The sequence below is a fragment of the Thermobia domestica genome, chromosome 1 (genome assembly GCF_964235325.1).
Source record: "Thermobia domestica chromosome 1, izTheDome1.hap1.1, whole genome shotgun sequence".
Lineage (NCBI taxonomy): Eukaryota > Metazoa > Arthropoda > Insecta > Zygentoma > Lepismatidae > Thermobia > Thermobia domestica.
In genome coordinates this window covers 105,239,511-105,258,487 of record NC_137454.1, presented here as the reverse complement: position 1 = coordinate 105,258,487, position 18,977 = coordinate 105,239,511, and the positions used below count along the sequence as shown (strand labels likewise).

Below are 18,977 nucleotides of genomic sequence, written 5' to 3'. Positions count from 1 at the left end.
ACAAAGCGCAATTTTCGGTCTTTCGAGTTGAAATTTTCAGAGTAGAAGCGCGAGAGACTAAATTAGCTGTATATATTTTGGCAGCATAAAATTTCAAAATGGCGACCATTTTTCAAAATAGCGGGTAACCATGCTACAGGGTGCAATTTTCGGACTTTTTAAGTTGAAATTTTGAGGGTAGAAGCACAAGACATTCTAAATTTACTGTATAGATTTTTTCAGCGATCTAATATAAAATTTCAAAATGGCGGCCATTTTTTCAAAACAGCAGTGAATAGAAAATTGTTGCAAGCTATGACAATGACAATCTTGAAATGTAAATCATATTTTAACATTTTTACCCCAAAGACATTGAAATATTAAAAAAAACAATTAAACCCCAAAAAACAATTAAACCCGAAAATACCCGATAAACCCACATGGGCGCAAGTGGGTTGGGTTTTTTAAAAATACCTGGATTTTTTCAACCCTGATATCGGTCGTTTTCGATTATTTTATGTCTTTCCTCCTCCCCCTAGTTACCCCAACTGAGAGCTGACCTTGGCCTTGGAGGGACCCAAAAACTAAGAATTCGACACTAATATCAGGCATTTTTAATTATTTTTACATATCATCATACCTCCATCAGAAGTATTAATTAGGATTTAAATGGCATTGGAAGTGTCAGTGTTGGTCTCAGCGATCCCGAAAACTACGGATTCGACACTAATATTGACCTTTTCAATTACTTTACATCTTTCCTCCTCCTCCGCAGGTGTGCTAGGATGGTATTACCCAGACATTACTTTTTTCCAGACTGTAAGTAATACGTGTACCAAGTTTGGTTAAAATCGCTCCAGGCATTCTAGAATTATGCTGAAACATACATACATTTTTCTATATAAAGATTAACAATTTTTGTGTTTTCAGATTATCACTTAAAAACTAAATGAAAATTCCTTTCACAGACAATGAAGATGATTGGGTCGATCAGGACTCATCAGATACAAGTGATGATATGTTAAGTGAGGAATGTCTTATGGAAGATGCCCCAACGTGTTCTCAGAAGTTTTCGTTAGGAATTCCTGTTGAAGTACGTATAGTTTATCTATTAATCTTTGGGAAGAAACTTGAACTTATTAAGTGAGGTAAACAGCTACTGGCCAGAGAAATTTCATGAGTTTGTATATTAAGGGAAAACTTAGGGAAATTGACTATGGGACAGGGAATCTGATCATTCTCAGCAAAAGCAACGTGATATCCAGTATTGAGAAGCAGATAGTATTAAAAGCATAATAGATACACAGCAAAAAAATGAGGTGTTGAAGCAACAGAAAATGACTACCACTTTAGCGTGTTACTTCTGTATTAATTCAGCACCAAGCACATCACCTTCCGAGCATATCAGAAATACCTCGTTACTGGCTGTGAGTGTTTGCATTGTTTTTTATTGTTTGATATAAGCAAAGCTTTGCGAAATATATTTGGCACTTATGCCAAGTAATGAATAATGTTCTATGTTTTCTGTAATCGGTCACAATAATATTGTTATAAAGCTATAAATCGTCTGACAACAGTTACACAGGCAACAATTTTGCCATCTGTTGTTCATACGTGCTAACACACAAGAATAACAGATGGAAGCACTGCTGTCTGTTTAACTGTGGTCAGATGATTCACAGGTTTACAACAATATGATTGTGACCAAAAACATAGAACGTTATTCGTTACTTGGCATAAGTGCCAAATATATTTCGCAAAGCTTTGCTTATAACAAACAATTAAAAAAAATGCAAAGCCTCACAGCCAGTAGCGAGGTATTTCTGATATGCTCTGAAGGCGATGTGCTCGGTGCTGAATTGACACACAGGTAACACGCTAAAGTGGTAGTCATTTTGTGTTGTTTCAACACTTAATTTTTTTGCTGTGTAAGCTCGACGTCAAGCGGATAATTAGTTGTTTAAAGTGTGAAATGTTTTGTTATTCCTTTTATTATTTTAATTCTTACCTTGACAAATAATTTGGAAATTATTTTAGTAAGTTTTCATCCTGTAGTAGATAATGAGCTGTGTAAGTTGCTAATAGGGTAATTCTAGGATAGTGAGATTAATCATTATTTCTTTTTAAAAGGAAGAAATATGAAAGGAGTGGGTGTGAAATGTGAAGGCTACAAATAAATACGGGATTAATGAGTGCAACTGTTAAGAATTGATTCGATACGTACATTTGTAGTGTAGTGTAAACAGTGGTCAAGACTGACGGCACTCTTCAGTAATTAAAATAATTTATGTTGTGCTAACATTATTCAACAAACTCTGAAAAGGAGCAAGTTAAGGAAAATAATAATTTAATCAGAGAAAGTTATGTGATATAACTTCAGTAGACTTCCATCTATACATATATATATATATACAGGGGATAGACAAAAAATCTAAAAACACTTCATATAGGACACGTAAGTTTGGCCCTCCACTGTACAATACGTGTTACGGTTGCCGATCGTTTTTGTTATCAATGTGTCATGTGGACCTTCCTCTTCCATCAGCAGTAACCAGTTCACCTGTGAGTGTCGTGTGGTGTGAAGCTGGTGCGGTAAAATGGGCGACCTGACAGACTTCCAAAGAGGCATGATCGTTGGTGCCCGTCTGGTTGGAGCTACAGTGGCGAACATGGTGGGGGTATCGAAAGGCACTGTGTCCAGTGTCACAAGGGCATACACAATTCATGGGCAAACGACGTCTGCAAAGCACAACAGTGGTCGAAAGACAATCCTGTCAGATAGGGACCGGAGGGCATTAAAACGGATTGTAGCAGCAAAAAAGAAGACCACTGTAATGAAAATTACGTCTGAACTCAATCCCGGCCTACAGAATCCGGCTTCATCGAAAACAGTGCGACAGGAACTTCATAAAATGAAAATTCATGGCAGGACCGTTATCGCCAAACCCCTGGTCACAGTAGTAAATGCGAAAAGGCGTATCCAGTGGTGCAAGGACCACAAGGCGTGGACTCATGAGCAGTGGAAACACGTAATGTGGTCCGATAAATCGACCTTCACCTTGTTTCCAAAAACCGGTCGTGTTTACGTATGGAGAACACCGTCAAATGCCTATGATACAGACTGTCTACTCCCAACTGTAAATGTAAAGCATGGGGGTGGTTCTGTTACAGTATGGGCAGTGGTATCGTGGTTTTCTGCAGGTCCTATCATAACCCTGCATGAAATTATGAATGGTAAGGAGTATGAGCCATTTTGGGGGACCCATGGCCCAAATATTCTTCCCTGATAAGTGATGGCATCTACCAAGATGATTTGGCACCCTACAAAAACGGTGAAATCATGGTTTGAGGAGCATGACCAGGAGCTGTCACACCTCCCCTGGTTCCCACAATTACCAGATCTGAACACCATTGAGCCATTGTGGTCTGAGTTAGAAAAGCGTGTTCGGTCTCATTACCCTCCATCAGTATCCCTTAATGGACTGGAGCATGTTTTGGAGGAACAATGGTACAAAATTTCACACACCACGATTCAGGAGCTGTATACGTCCATTCCACGTCGGATCCAAGCTGTTTTGGACGCAGAAGGAGGCCCCACACCATACTAAGTATGATTTTTACACTTTTGCAAACGTTTTAGATTTTTTTGTCAACCTCTGTATGTATATATATATATATATATATATATATATATATATATATATATATATATATATATATTGGCTCCAGGTTAAAAGTTAAACCTTATACTGTATAATTTTAGCAGCTAACTGTGGTTGCCATCTTTCAGAGATCAAATATCAAGTTCATATGCAGGAAAAAGACATTTTTGATATACACTCGCTACAAATATTTGATAATATTGTACCGTTCTGTTGTGATCAATGGACGGTACATAGAATCCAGCGCTTCCTGCCTTGTTTATTATTTTTGTGTGACAAGTATAAAATTGTGCATTTAAATGTTTTATTTGTTGTAGGTGCATGAAGCTATTATCAGCCATCAGCTTATTGGGAAAACTCTGGATAAAGAATCCTTTCCACCTTCAGATGTCTGCGAAGTGTTAAACAGGCATCAAAAAGGAAAAGATCTTCTGCAGAAGTGAGTATACATACATTAAAACTATGATTTAATATTAATTGTACATTAGAACATGCTAAGAGATACACAATATTAGTACACAATAATACAAGGTAAAAAGGAAAAAAGAATGAAGCATTGCCTTTGTGATGGAAATAAAAAGGAAACACGGGCTTCCAATTACAGTATAAGAAATGTAGGAAGCTAGAGTAGCAACAAACCTGGGAAACCGTAAAATATCAGCAAATTCGAGAAAACAGCAAAAAGCCAGGTAATTCTGCTAAGAAGCAGCGAATTTCGATTTGCTAAGAATAAGATTTTAGAAACATTTAAAAATGAATATTTTAAGACTATTTTAGATGAGTACTTATGTTTTATTTGACAACTTCATACTTAGGAATGTACATGCCTTTCCCATTAACATGTAACAAACATACGTTCTGTAGCTATGCGTATTATTTTTTGCTTTTCGTTTGTGCAGTGGAATATCACATTGGTAAATCATCTACAAAATTCAGTTGAATCAACAATGCAATAATAAATTCATTTTCGACGTATGCATAACTCCAGTCTTTTTCTTTTTTTCGTTTTCACTAGTTTCGAATTTATTGGAGTTTTCTGCCATATATTACATGAATGTAGTTCATAATACAAATGAAATAATCTTGAAATACGGTTGTGTTTTCATTGTAATGTATTTTACGTCACATCAATCGATTCAGCGCAGAATCTCAAAAGAATATATCATCACCACCCTCAGTACTCCATAAATACAGGTAACGGTAATCGATTTTATTTTTATTATTATTATTATTATTATTATTATTATTATTATTATTATTATTATTATTATTATTATTATTATTATTATCGATTGAGCGCCCTAAGGATAGGTTTCACCTTTTCTAAGAGGTTTAACGGAGATCAACCTTTTCCGATTTTCACATTGATCGCCGTCGAACAAAAACGGCAATAGATAGAACATACTTTTTTTTAGTGGATTCAACGCCTCAAAAGAACGTACCATTACTACCCTCAATACTCTACCAAAACCGGAAGTAGTTGAAATTTACTAGTGTTTCCGGTTTCAGTACTTCCACAGAGAAAGAACGATAAGAGAGATCAAAAAGCAATTTTTTTAAACAAATTTAGCGTCCCGAGAATAAGTTGTGTCTCGACTTTCATCTTTTCAAACCGGAGGTGGTTAAGATCTACAATTTTTGGTTACAACATTGATCTCATAGTAGATAAAATGGAAATAGATATTGTCAAATAGTTCTTATATGAAATAGCCTGGAGTGTTCATGAAGACATAGTGAGTGCAATCATCCAGCACATCCCGAATTTGTGGTTTGTGGCGATAAATTTCTTTAGCCCATCTCAGCAGAAAAAGTTACAAGGAATAATTTCGAGTGAGCATTTCCTGAATCGATCTGAGGTTTTCCTCTGACATGGTTGTGGAGGTATGACTGGGGGTTTCTAGGAGAAACTGCGTTGTCAGCAGTTCGGAACGTCAATTCCTGATAGTTTCTGGGTGTACTTTAACACAAGATGCATTCACTCTTTACTATCATCCTTGATCTGTACCACAGAACACCTCAGTCAGCTCAGCTTGCTTAGGCAGAATTAAACGTATCGCTGTTTAGTTATCTTCTATCATTGGAAAGACCATGTGATTAATTTCTGCCACTTTAAGAACAAAGTACATTTGTTAAATGAAAATGCATTATCATGAAAAAGCTGCAAACATTTTCAATAGAAACGTACTTCGCTCTTACTCTATATCATCGTAAAACTGTGTTTTAAGTAAGTATGTTTTGATTTCCATCATGTAACTTACTTAATCTTTTTGTTTTGTGTTGACATGCAATATCACGGAACTTACGTAGTTATTGTTTTAGTAATTTTTTTTCTCTCTTAGCACGAGGGCGAATCAATTAGTAACACACATCAATTTTTTCATGCTATATTATACTGGATGAGGCATGAAAGTACTCTGAAGTTCGACAGAAGCGTGAACTTATCTCGTCTAGTTCTAAAGAGCAGAAAGGTTTTTTTTTTTCTTTCTTTCTTTTTTTCGTTCTTCCTTCGTTCTTCAGAGGGCTAAAACTCGGGTGAAATTCACAGGAAAATGGGAAAGTCTGTATGGACTGTAAGATCATTTCTAAGTGGTGCAAATTTTTTTGAAGAGAATCTGTGAGGTTTGCGGATTTGCTACGCTATGTTTCCAGTAACAACAGCAAGCAAACAGAATGTCACGGCCATTGAAGAAGTAATTCGTAATGACACGCGAATCCATGATCGAACATTACGAAATTATTTCTACATTTTGTACAATACAGTATGGTATGATGTGGTGCGTAACAAATTAAAATTTTATTAACTGAGTGCTTGGTGGGTGTCAAAGAACGTCATAGTCATGCATAAGGGCCAGCCAATGATAGTACTGTACATCTGGATCACCTAGCAAGATACACTGAGGGAGAACATGCTTTTCTGGAAGCTATCGTTTCAGGTGACGAGTTCTGGTCGTACCATTCGTACTCTGAAGGAAAAAAAAAAAAAAAGCGGGCGCCTATGAAATGGAAATATACTGATTCTCTACAAAAGAAGAAAATTAAGGTTACTCAATCTGCGCAAAATGTCTAGTGACTATGTTCTGGAATATTCAAGGAATTCTACTGGTGAATTTTCCAACGCCCAGAGACACAATGCTGCATCGTATGAAAGAACATCGACAAAGATGCGTCGCGGGCTTCCCCTATGTTGCTGTTTATGTCCGTAAGATATTTGGGTTGAGAGGTGCTGGAGCATGCACTGTACAGTTTTTTCCACGATGAAAAAATTCTAGTCAGGCCAACTTTTCAATTCCGATGATGAAGTCAAATCGGGTATGCATAGATGGCTATATTCCCAAAAGACGGACTTATATGAACAAGATATTTTGAAATTTGTGCCACATTGAGAGAAATTTATTAAGCGATTTGGCGGCTATGTTAAAAAATAAGCTTTAATATAAGCCTATATTTTGTGTTTATATATTCTTGATGTGCTACCTATTATATTTAGTTTTACATAAGTTGTTTTTCGTACTTATTAATCTACCCTCATATTATATGTATGTTGTTATATATTTTCTTGTTCACAGGATCTCACTGTTAAGATGTCGAAGTTACTTGTGTCTTCATAACCTAGTAACAAGCATGGATATTGAAGACTTAGGTGGCTTAAATAAGCTTTATGATTTGTGGATTAATATTGGAACCCTGATATTTAAGCAAACCGGTACGTATAATTGTTAGATAAGTCAGCTTTCTGTGACATAAAAGGAGCATATCGATCCATTTCTATTTTTCATCACTATTGCCAGTAGTGTCAGCTCGAGAGAATAAGTAGTTTTCTGACATTTTAAAACTAATAAAGCTTAAGATCCTTTCATTTATATTTCAGTAGTAAAATCACTTATTTTTGAGAGTATGACAAGTTATTCTTCTTTCAACGTTTTCTTTGCCAGATATTTGTTGATACTTCCATATAAGGCCAATAGTGTCGAGTATCTATTTATAGATACCTTGGTATAAGTGCGTAGATATATTATTATTATTTTGCTATGACTTGCTGTGTTCTATGTTTAATTTATACAGCTTTAATCTACCGCTGTAAGGTTCTCAGCATATGTTTATGTCGAGATAAAAAAAAGGGGAATTCCAGCTTCCATTGTTTGAAAAAGAATTTTTCTCCGGATTATGTACACTAAAGCGTTTTCTTTTCTTATTGTAGAAGGTAGTTCTTGTCAGGGAACCATACTGTCTACGTCAATATGGTGAACTTAAGATTCCTGAATACACATTGTCATTATAGGATGCGGGAAAGGGATTGAGCGGAGATGGGAGAGTGGAATAAAGAAAAAAAATAAATAAACAGAAGAAAAATTACCACTTAATAGCATAGAATGAATTCCTAATGTATTTCCAGATGTATTCTATTAACACTGGAGAGGAGTTTTAGCATATGTTCAGCTCTACCCCTTTGTTCAAAACACGATAGAGCGCACTTTCTTTTGTACAACTATAGAACTTTTTCCTTCTCTAATAATAGGCCAAGTACCGACGCGTATTATTTAGGTATCACAGTCACACTGTGTTTATCATGACAATAGTGCAATTAGAACCTTATTCCAACATCTCTGGAATATATTCATGGACATTTCTCAGTGTCGTGTACGTAGTTTATAGGTGCAAGGGGACAGATCCATTGTTTAGTAAAAATTTGTGAATTTTCCATTTTTCTTGCCTTCTGTGGGAAGTCGGTTTGCTAAGTTTTTTAAAAAATATATATAATCTTCGTTCCATTCTACATGTTCTACTATTCGTATTTCTGCACCAGTTTAGAGTTGAACTACTAGCCTTTGAAAATAACTATGAAATCGGCATTTAAAAAAAAAAAAAAAAAGGAAAAAAAGCAGAAGAGGCTTGGTAATCAAAAAGTTCAATTTTTTATCTTTCAGCCGCATCTGAAATTCCACTTCTAGAGGCGGCCACATCAGCAATGCGAGCTATTCTGCAGCGTTTGGCAGATCAGAAACTACCTCAATTTAGAAACCTCACTGTTTCTGATTTACAGGTAAATATATCTATGTAATACATGTGGAATAGATAGGAGAAACAAATAGTCAGAATATGAACAAGTAAATACATTTACTATCCTGTAATGAGGATTTTTGGTGGTATTTCGACATTCATATCGTAACATCTCTAGGCACGGAATATGCAAGTAACAAAATGACATTTGCAAAGAATACTGTTATGTAACAAGCGTACAAACTGAAACAAAAGCGCATCTGCTATGTGCTTTTTAGAGTTGTTCCGGCGATGCGTTATAGGTAATACTGAGTAATCCATAGTAGTAAATGAAAAATGACTGCATTTCCTGTTCCGTAAGTTGAGTTGCAATGTTGGAAAGTAAAGAGCTAAGAGTCAAAGAGAGAAAAGAAAGGAATACTACGAAAGATGTAAAGTTAATGAGAAGAGCTAAAGAGTGGAATAAGGAAAAATGAAAAGTTTCGTAAAAACCACTATTTTCTTTTTGAACATCGAATGTAATTTCTACCAATGCAGCGTCCGAATATCGCAATAACTTTTTATATATTTTTTCCTTAGTATCTGTAATTTGTTCAAAATGATATTTCAGTTAAAAAGTTGTATATTTATCACTTCATTCCAGATAATGTATTGGATTGGGAAACATAATAAAACATTAGCTAATTTAATTTGTAATTAAATTTTTGAAAATGTGTTACGTGACTGCTGAACCTGCTACCAGTACACTCAGCAGTATGTCACCCAAACTAGCCACACATCTTCACTCTTGAGTTTGATGTCCTTACCTTCAGTCTGTTTCTTTACATACAAATTAGCTTATTACTTTCTAAAGGTTCATTATATAAATTTAACGATGTTATTACTATATATATGTATTGTTCATCGTATCATTATGAACGATGCTAACGATGTCAAACGACTTATGAACTTTGACACAAACAATATGAAACTTGCATTCGATTAATTAAAACTTCACCTTAGTATTTCATCGACGCACAAATGAATGAATTTGTATTGACGACTTTGTACTTCAAGAGTTAAGCGATTTCCTTCCTCACGTCTAGAAGTGTGGGTAAGATCACATTCTCACTTTTTTCCGTTCGTCATTAGGGGGAGGGGGGACTGTATACTACTTACAAAAATATAAAAAAGTATGTAAATAATGGCTCTTTTACAGAATTTAGTGTTTATTCGTATGTGTATGAAGTGAATTGCCAATATGAAGAAAAGTATGAGAGTTGTGACAACGCAGTATTCACATCAGAGTGAAAGAGCTCATCATGGATTCGAAGAAATGTACTATTCAGTCAAGTGTGTTCACGAACATAAGAGAGATCAAATATACAGCAAATAAGGTGAAGGCAACAAATAAAACTAAGAATGATTCATACTTTATTTAAAGTAAATAAGAAAATAAATTTCCAAATTAAATTTGGACATAGGCTCTTGATATCACAGATCATTGACCGACATATTCGAAAGATACATTTAGAGAGAGAGAGAGAGAGAGCGAGAAAGAGAGAGAGAGAGAAAGAAAAGAAACGAATGGCTCATTTTTAATACCACACCCTCTCTGCTTCCTGTTCTGACTTTTGTGTGTTTTGTATTATCCCTCACCGATTTTTTTCATAATATTGTAAACCAAAATTTGAAATTTAGGATTCGAAGGCGTACGTGATAAATCCTTTTCAAGTGTCTCAAGCTGTTCATGGTAACGACTGGAGACATAGTAATAGAATTCTTTGTCAAGATCCTACGAAAGAACTCATATTTATCACGTTATATGAGAATAACTGTATTTAAATAGTTTTAACGGATAAAATATATTCGCATTTTATAATATCACTTTTTGCTGGCAATTTCACTTTATTTGGTGTTTTTATAGCGATATTATAAGTGATGTGTATAATTTCTGCTTAGACTAAATATTATACACGTATTTCATCAGAAAATCAAACTCGGCGTAACAAAGTAGTGTTGGTGTAGGTACTTCGAACATAGATGTTCGTTAACTGATCACGAAAGCGTGTTTGTGTAAGAAAGTAACATATGTTAATCTCTTTACTATACCTCCCTAGCACATAACACTATGGCATATCTGGTAGTGTCTAATTGAATTAAATGTATAATTTCAGTTACTTTTCAATGGAGAAAGTACTTGTCCAGATGCCAATATTCGAGCAAATGTCATTAGAATTGTGGGGACTTTAGGAGTCATTCTGGGCAATGTCAACGGTGAAAATTCTTCGCTTTTGATGAAGGTAAGAAAGCAAAAGGGGGAAAAAATTAGGTACTTACGCTTTTTGTTACTATTATTATTATTATGAGTTCCATTTCTAAAACTAAGTTAACATATCATTCCCTTTGCCCTTACTCCTAATGTTCTTGCTATGGTTGTTTAGTGAAATATACAGATAGCTATCAAATTATAGAGATGTCTTATCAAAATGAAATTTACCTGATTAACACAGTTATAAAAAATCCCCATTAGCCTGTAATATATCTTATATTCGTTGCGGAATTTAGACATATAACGTATAAGTCGTTTCCAGACGCTTTGCTGCATTTATTTGCAACAGCGATGGTAGAGGAGGAAATCCATTGCAGTACATGGGTGTTTGCACTATTTTGAGAACTATTTGAGTGTTTATATCGAGGAAAAATTATCCAGGACTTACTAGAATAAAATGATTTCCTGCAGAGGAAAGATAGTAATCCTTTTTATAGAATTCAATATTGAGCTTCAATTTCAATATATCAGTTTGCAATTCCAGTGCAACTAGCTCTTTTGTCTTTATTTCTTGATTTTCCTTCTACATCTACTAAATTTATTTTTTAAGAGAGACTTGTTTCCACCTTCATTGATAAGAACTTGTTTTCATATCAAAACTGTGGTAACTAACTAAATGGAACAGTGTTCGCTACTGTTTGGGAATTGAGTTCTTGTATTTTACAACAATCAAGCAATTCATGCTGGGATTTGTTTCGACCATTTGCTTTAGCACTGTCCGTATGACCTTAAACTAATGCGACCTAAACTTGATTTATGAATGTAGTATTCAAATAGAAGGTCAGCTTAGTAAATTTAACTACCATCATCATGAAGTCTGTTTCCAACAAGAATTATTTATTTTAAATAATATAGTTATGAAAGATTTTGCCGCCCCTCAAAATTTGCCTCCCCGTGCAGATGTTACATGTTGTATGTGTTGCGTGTTACCCGTATGCTAGAGCCGGCCCTGTTCATGATTCAGCTTTACTTGAGATTCTTGTTTATAGATAAGACGATTAATAGAAGCCTAATTATTAAAACATATATGAAGTGAACATGTTAAAGAAAGAAAGAAAAGATAAAACCTGGATCTACGAAGTTTAGAGCACTGAATTAGTTATTCTAATGAATGTGTCAATCATCCTTATAGTCATGGCTTCTTGTATCTTTGAAAACTTGTATAGATCTTTCATTTTTTTAAACATTTTACCATTAATGTAATTATTTCCAAGTAATTGTTTTTAGGGTGTTTCACCCTTAAATTCCTTTGTATATGTAGTTGTTTACCTTTCTTACTTATTTGAATACGAAATTGTAACTGTTTATTACTTTCCTGTTAAATTTAATAGCATATCGGAAAATTTCTCCTGGACGTCAGTACAAAAGAGCCTGAGTTATGGGTAGTGGCTGAATCACTTGATGTCCTCATGGATGTTTTCGGGGAAGACTACACTGATGATATAGCTATAGAGATTAATCTGGTTGAAAAGCTACAACATTTGTTACCTACTTTAAAGCACAAGGTAAGTTAGTGGTATTTTTTGAATAGAACCAAATTGATTATATTTTCGAAGTTCACTACTGAGGCACCGCGCCTTCTCGAACCCGTAACATACATGTGGTTTCATCTTGAGCCCAAAATGTTAATTGCATCTTGATTAATAAGCGTGAATTAAGACTATTTCACGGCAACTTTAGTTGATGTGAGTTTATTCTGATGCACCGGATACAAAAAGGCGTTCTTAACTGTGGCTAGTACTCAGTATCAAGAAAACTGTGATTCTTACGGTTACTCAAACTTTTGCTTCCTTTGGAATAATTCAACGCTAGTAGCAAGTCTGATCAATTCAGGGCATCATTTCAGTGAGTAATTACTGTGTGTGTTATTATATCCTTTACCCCTCAAACCACATTTGGAGTTCCGGTCTCCATGATAGTGTCTACCTCTGAGTGCAGGATCGGTAGTTCATTCTTATCCCAAAGTGATTTTGTGGTGCACAGCATCGTTATGAGTCTTCATGACGTTTATTCCCAATTCATCCAACTCTTTATTTCACAAAATCTTACATCGTTATTCACTTACATTTATGACGTCTCCTTTAGCCTATACCGTAGAGTGGGGTGGTAGTACTATTAAGAATTCAGTTTGTTTCATTTTCAACCATCATTAATTAATAGAGCAAAATAGATCCAATTATTGTGCTTCACCTAATCTACGGTTTGCTATACTGCGTGTTTGGAAATGATTGATTTAGTCTATAAAATCGTTATCAGTAAGAAACAAACAAATAAATAAATAAATAAATAAATAATACCAATACAATTCTCAGTCTCTGTTATATGATTTCTGTCCTATTTTAAAAATGGTTGTTGGAACAAGTGAATCTTTTTAACTAAAGATTCTAGTAGTTCACTGTTCTTTCTGTGCTACAGTAGAAAGGGCTTCCTAGTAGCTTTGCATGCTTTGTTAGAGATGTTAAACTTCAAGCATAGACACCAATATATTAGTTATAATCACATCGTTTAATATCACTCTCACAGGATTTTCTGTTAAAATTATTAGGGCTTGATAGTATGCACGTAGGAACAGTAACTATAGTATAGAAGTTTCTTAAGTTTTCTAACTGTTTGTTCATGCTTTCGTCACAGAATTCCGCAATCATTCTTTGTTTTTGTTTTACCCCTGACAGAATTGAAACGAATTTTCAAACGAAAACAGGAATTAATAATTACAGGATCCTTATACTACGTAACTTTATTAGCTCTTTTTTAACATGTTATTTTATTCGACAACATTTCATCAAGTTTATTAAGCCATACCTCTTTCCAGATGATAAGTTAGATGGCCTTGAGCGAGCTGTTTGCTTTCCCTAATCGCAGTTATTCTGTAATGTCAATTTGTGGCAGACGATAGTATGCACTGACTTTTCGCACCACTGCTGAGCAAACACACAGGCATCTAAGTGGGATCATAAATTGACTGCTTCGAGACGCTGGGATCTGATACAATTAGGCAGAAACAAGGCTCTCGTTTACCTTTACTCGTTTCTCGAATTCTTTCTCGCGTTGTGTTTTCAGTTTTTTAAGTGGTTCCAGGGATTATTTTTAGAGTTTAATTTAAAAAGTAAGAAAGAAATTCGCATCAGAGGAAGGAAAACATAATTTCCAAATTTATGAAAACAGAGGATTTAGAGTTAATTTCGTTTGTGTGATTCATCTGTGCTGAAGTCGTCAGGGAGGAAGGCCTTTCTAAGCTACGAGGGAACTAACCCACACAACAGAAATACTGGGGATGATCCTTACACAACATATACAGAAATCACAAGAAAAAATCCATGAAATAATGATTAACAAAATTTGTAACCTGTTATAATAAATTTAGGATTCAAGCTAACACAACGACAAAATACAAACTACAATGAGGCACTTTCAGCAGTTGTAATGGAATAAATTGAAAGATAATTAATTTAGTTCATATTTACATTTCCAGCATGAACAGTGAATATTCTAAATTTTATTTGAATAACAGTTTTATCATAATAAATAACGCTATCGATTCATTGGCTATAACCCGGCATCACTGCGCGAAGTATCGCGTACCATTGGCTACTCCTCCTCATCTGGAAAGAGCTATAGCTAATTAATACTTTACACAAAAATGAAATGCAAGTGCCCCTGAAGTTGCTCAGTAAATTTGGTAGAATAAATTACTAAATTAAGTTAAATTGTAGTTACTTAATAGTTCACTTCAGAGATAAGTGTATTTTTTTCTTTCTTGAAATGTAAGGAAGCTAAGAGTTCAGATTGTGGTTTCAAATCGAAATTAAATATCTTTGTATTGTTACCTTCACATTGTAGATCGAATTCGTTACAAGAGTGAAATTAAGAACAAACTTTTTTTTTTAATTTTCAAATACTAACTGGAAATTATTTATTTTCAGATTCGAATGCAGAAGAAAGAATTGGGTGATCATTATCCGATAGTCATGACAGCAAATACGAACCTTGTGCGATTTATCAAGTATAAAAATCAACACATCGCGAAGAGTAAAAATGGACATACGTCATAGGTGAAACGTGTTTTTCTTGTTTTTGATGTAATTTTTTTTGACTTCTCAGTGTTGTTTTAAACACTGGTTTTCTTCTTTGTTAAAATGAAGACCTCAAAAACATATTTATACATATATATGACTTCAAAATGTATTTTTATTACGCTAAGTAGCTTGCGATATGTAATGTCTTGCCAAACGACACCGTCGTTTGATTTAATGTTATCATTATTGTGTTACAAGTTAAAACTACCAAGGTACCAAATGTACCTTTAAAATCTTACAAAAATAGAAAAAAAAATGTTATACTATAATTCTTTATAGCTGAAGTTTAAATCAGGATTTTGTAAGTCGATTTTGTTGCATTTTATATTTAGGTCCTATACAAAATTGTGTGCTGTACTTTCTGTTTTAATTTTATTTATATTTTCATTGTGGTTTTCAAGAGAGTAGTGTGACTGCATCATCTATGTAGTAGTTAAGACATCTGTAAATGATTTCTAATGGATTTTTTGGTATCTGCCAACCAGTAGAAGATTTAAATACGTAAATGATAGGTAGAATTTTATTTTAGTGCCAAAGATTTTTCTGTTTCTTATGTTAGAAGTCTTCGAAGCTTAAGATCTAGATAATTTTGCCGAAACTGTTTTGTATTTGAGTAAAAATATATATTGATATGAGTGCAGTTTATTGTCCAGTAGATGAAGTACTGGAGAACGTAATCATATAATAGAAATATAGTTCAGAATTCTGTTTCCTATATTTTATTGTGATACTAATGAACTTGGAAAGGGAAGAAGGATATGCTGTAAGTGAACTTGTTAACTTTTAAAAATCCTTCATTGTTTTTATATAATTACATTTCAGTTTTTCACGTAACGTTATGGCCGCCTGTCTTCCTTCTTTTTCTTGATTAACTTATAAACGTTTTTCAGAATCACTAAAGTGGATTATGTTTCATATTGCACAATGAGGTATCGGAAAAAAATATGTGAAGTGACGGATGTGCTCCTTAGATCCTAAATGAGTCCCATTTTAAAGTTTTGTCAATTACATTGGGTATAACTTTTTTTTAAGCCACTATCCACCAAATAATTCCTAGAGTATACAAGATAGTAAAATCTTTGAGATTAAGCTCTCTTCTAAATTTGTACATCTTTTTCTGGAACAGAATATTCATTACTATGTAAACCCAAACCTCTTCTCTTGGCATCTCTGTAAATTTAAATATTTTTGACGACCTAGTTTCAAGAAATTTTACTCTTCAGAAAAAGTGCTTGCTCTAGTTACCGTTAATTTGTCAAAAATGCCTCCAACTTAAACTAGTAAAGCGAATTTACTCTATTTTAGTAAGGTATTTCATTGTATTTTAGTTCATTAATGTATGTAACTAGGCGCATTTTCATAGCAATATACTATTTTTCTCTGATGCTGATATGGATGCATAAAATTGACTGACTACATATGTTATATTTTCAGACTAACATTATCCTTTTCCAGTGCGTAATAGTGTAATCACAAGTTACTTAGCACCAAGTTAAATTGAATTTTATTTTTTAAAAATAAACACATATTTATGTTATAGAATACTGAATGAGCTTTTTTTTGTATTCGTTGGCATGGAACAATCTCCATTGCGTTCATAGTTGTAATGAATGATTTCGTAAGACTTTGATACATGAAATTAAAATGTGTATAAGAGAGTTATATACTGTATTTGTATATAATTTAATAGCAATATATTGTTGCGGTTTCCGATTTTGTTGTTTTCTTTATCTCGAGGTGGTTATTTGAATAGGCTGTTTCAAGGTGTAAATTGCTTATCTCACACTACTGCCGTAGAGGCATGCCAGCCCTATTTAGGACAGTGATTGCTGAACGTTGCCGTATCTCTAATTGCGTTTAATGGAATTGAAGAAATTAAGTGGAAAATAAAGGCATGAGTGTGACTTCTACAGAAAGTAGAGAATATTTGGCAATCTTCTTTTCTGATATTGTATAATAGTGTTGAAAGGAGATGGAACAGAATAATGTTCCAAACTGAGTTTTATATATATATATATATATATATAAAGGAATCTCATTATATGTTACATACACAAGCGGGTGATGGTAGGTGGTAGTAGTGCCAACATGACATCTGTGGGACATCATAAACGTGTTGTACAATGTATTCAAAGCATGTACAATACTCATTAGAAAGTACTACTATCTGCCAAGAAAATTAATGTACACCTATTTGTGAGTCTGACTCCCTACATCGATGGTATGGAGGTACATGAGAATTAAATGAGTCAAATCTGTAGTTAGTTTGGGGGAGGCAATGAAAGGAAGAAGTTGTACAGATAAGTGTGATAAGTAGAAATAAGTGACAATATAAAAGAAATACGAAACCATCTATGAAACAGTAAAAAAAAAAAAAAAAAAAAAAAAAAAGTATACATTAAAAGTAGTTGATCAAATTGAAATTGCCGTAAAGACGTCAATGACATTGCCTTGATGGTGAAGTGGTCGTAGTCTAATTATAAAGGCAAGAGACTACCAGTCCAAAGGAGTTCAACTCCATAAAAAGAATATTTTTTTAAAAATATTTTTGGAGTTCTTGATTGCCGACACTAAACATTTTAATATTTTACGCTAAAATAAGATAAATATGATGCTATTGTAAGGATCAAAATCGAGTTTGTTTGATAACAAATACGGTAATATTTAATTTAATCTCTTTGTCATGTGAACTCTCAAAACATTTCCGATCGATGGCTCCAAACTTTGGCGTAATTCCTTTTTTTACGTACTTTTTCCGCACTGAAGCTATATAACAGGGTGTCTATCGGTCACGAATGTCACGAAATCAGAAAACGGTCATGAAAGTCACGAAAAAGTCACGAAATTTAGCTTTTGGGTCACGATTTTTTTTTAACTGTACAAATTTAAGTACAAATTGGAAAATTTCGTTCTATAAAACGTCAAAATTCACCACCAAAAATGTCTATGGTCGGCTTTAGACGCTACCAAATCGCAAGCAAAGTACGTTTCTATCGCATGGATGAAAATTCGACCTAATTCGCACCCGAATTTGCTCTTGAAAATTTTAGGAAATTTTATGATTTGGTGAAGAAAAGGTCACGAAGAAGTCACGAAATTTCATTTTGGAATTTTAGTAGACACCCTGCATAACAGGACCTACAGTTTTAACGTGGGTTCCGAACCACTCGGCTCTACCTGAAATCGCTGAAATTGAACCAGGACCAGGCGCACTAATTGTGGCATGAAAATGAGTTACAATATCGGATTTTCCCCCAAATTTAAGGAGTCGCGTTCCCCTGGTGGAGTGAAAAGTGTTCTACACAACTTGAAAATCCACAGGGAGTTGTGATAAATCCCCAACTTCATTTCAAAATTTTCATAAACATCGGATGGGCATCATATTTCACAGAGGATCATGCAGTTACTTGGAAGTGAAATTCAAATTACTTGCAGACACGAAACAAATATACAGTAGATTATTATACAGTGCTCGCGGTTTCGCTCCTCTAGAGATTTCCAGTTTTCCTGTATATTTTTAACCGATATTCGCAATACAATACCTATTATGATTATTTTAGTAAAAATGAGAAAAGTTTTAGGCCCGAGTGTCACACATCCAAAACATTACCTCTTTTGTAGTGCGTTCAGCTGATACAAAGTAATCTGTTTGGTAAGATTATACTTCTGGGTTCCTGGGTTCTTTCTCATATAACTGGTTGCGTGGTGCACATGTGAATACTTCACAAGTTACACGAGCTTCACATAACGAATCATTCTCAATTAAAATTCCAGACCGGTTCCTGTCCTTTTAAGAATTATTTTCTTAAAATAGAGAATGAAAAACAAACCTATTACAACTTCAAAACAAACAAAAAGAAATCTATTTCGTCTCAGCGCCCTTTTATCTGACACTGTGGATGTGGCAACAACACCAAGATCAAACCTTAACTGAACAGACAACTATTGCCT

The 18,977-nt window shown here is 34.2% G+C and overlaps 1 protein-coding gene across 1 annotated transcript in view; it reads left to right on the top strand.

Annotated features, from left to right (window-relative positions):
- Nucleotides 1–16,739, top strand: part of LOC145687943 (HEAT repeat-containing protein 3) — an 82,185-nt gene extending 65,446 nt beyond the window's left edge. The window contains exons 8-14 of the mRNA XM_081761526.1: nt 948–1,072; nt 3,959–4,080; nt 7,208–7,344; nt 8,567–8,682; nt 10,796–10,921; nt 12,282–12,455; nt 14,874–16,739. Of these exons, the coding sequence (XP_081617652.1) occupies nt 948–1,072; nt 3,959–4,080; nt 7,208–7,344; nt 8,567–8,682; nt 10,796–10,921; nt 12,282–12,455; nt 14,874–15,002 (929 nt within the window). The 3' untranslated portion in view covers nt 15,003–16,739. The remainder of the gene's footprint in view (nt 1–947; nt 1,073–3,958; nt 4,081–7,207; nt 7,345–8,566; nt 8,683–10,795; nt 10,922–12,281; nt 12,456–14,873) is intronic.
- Nucleotides 16,740–18,977: the final 2,238 nt, after the last annotated feature.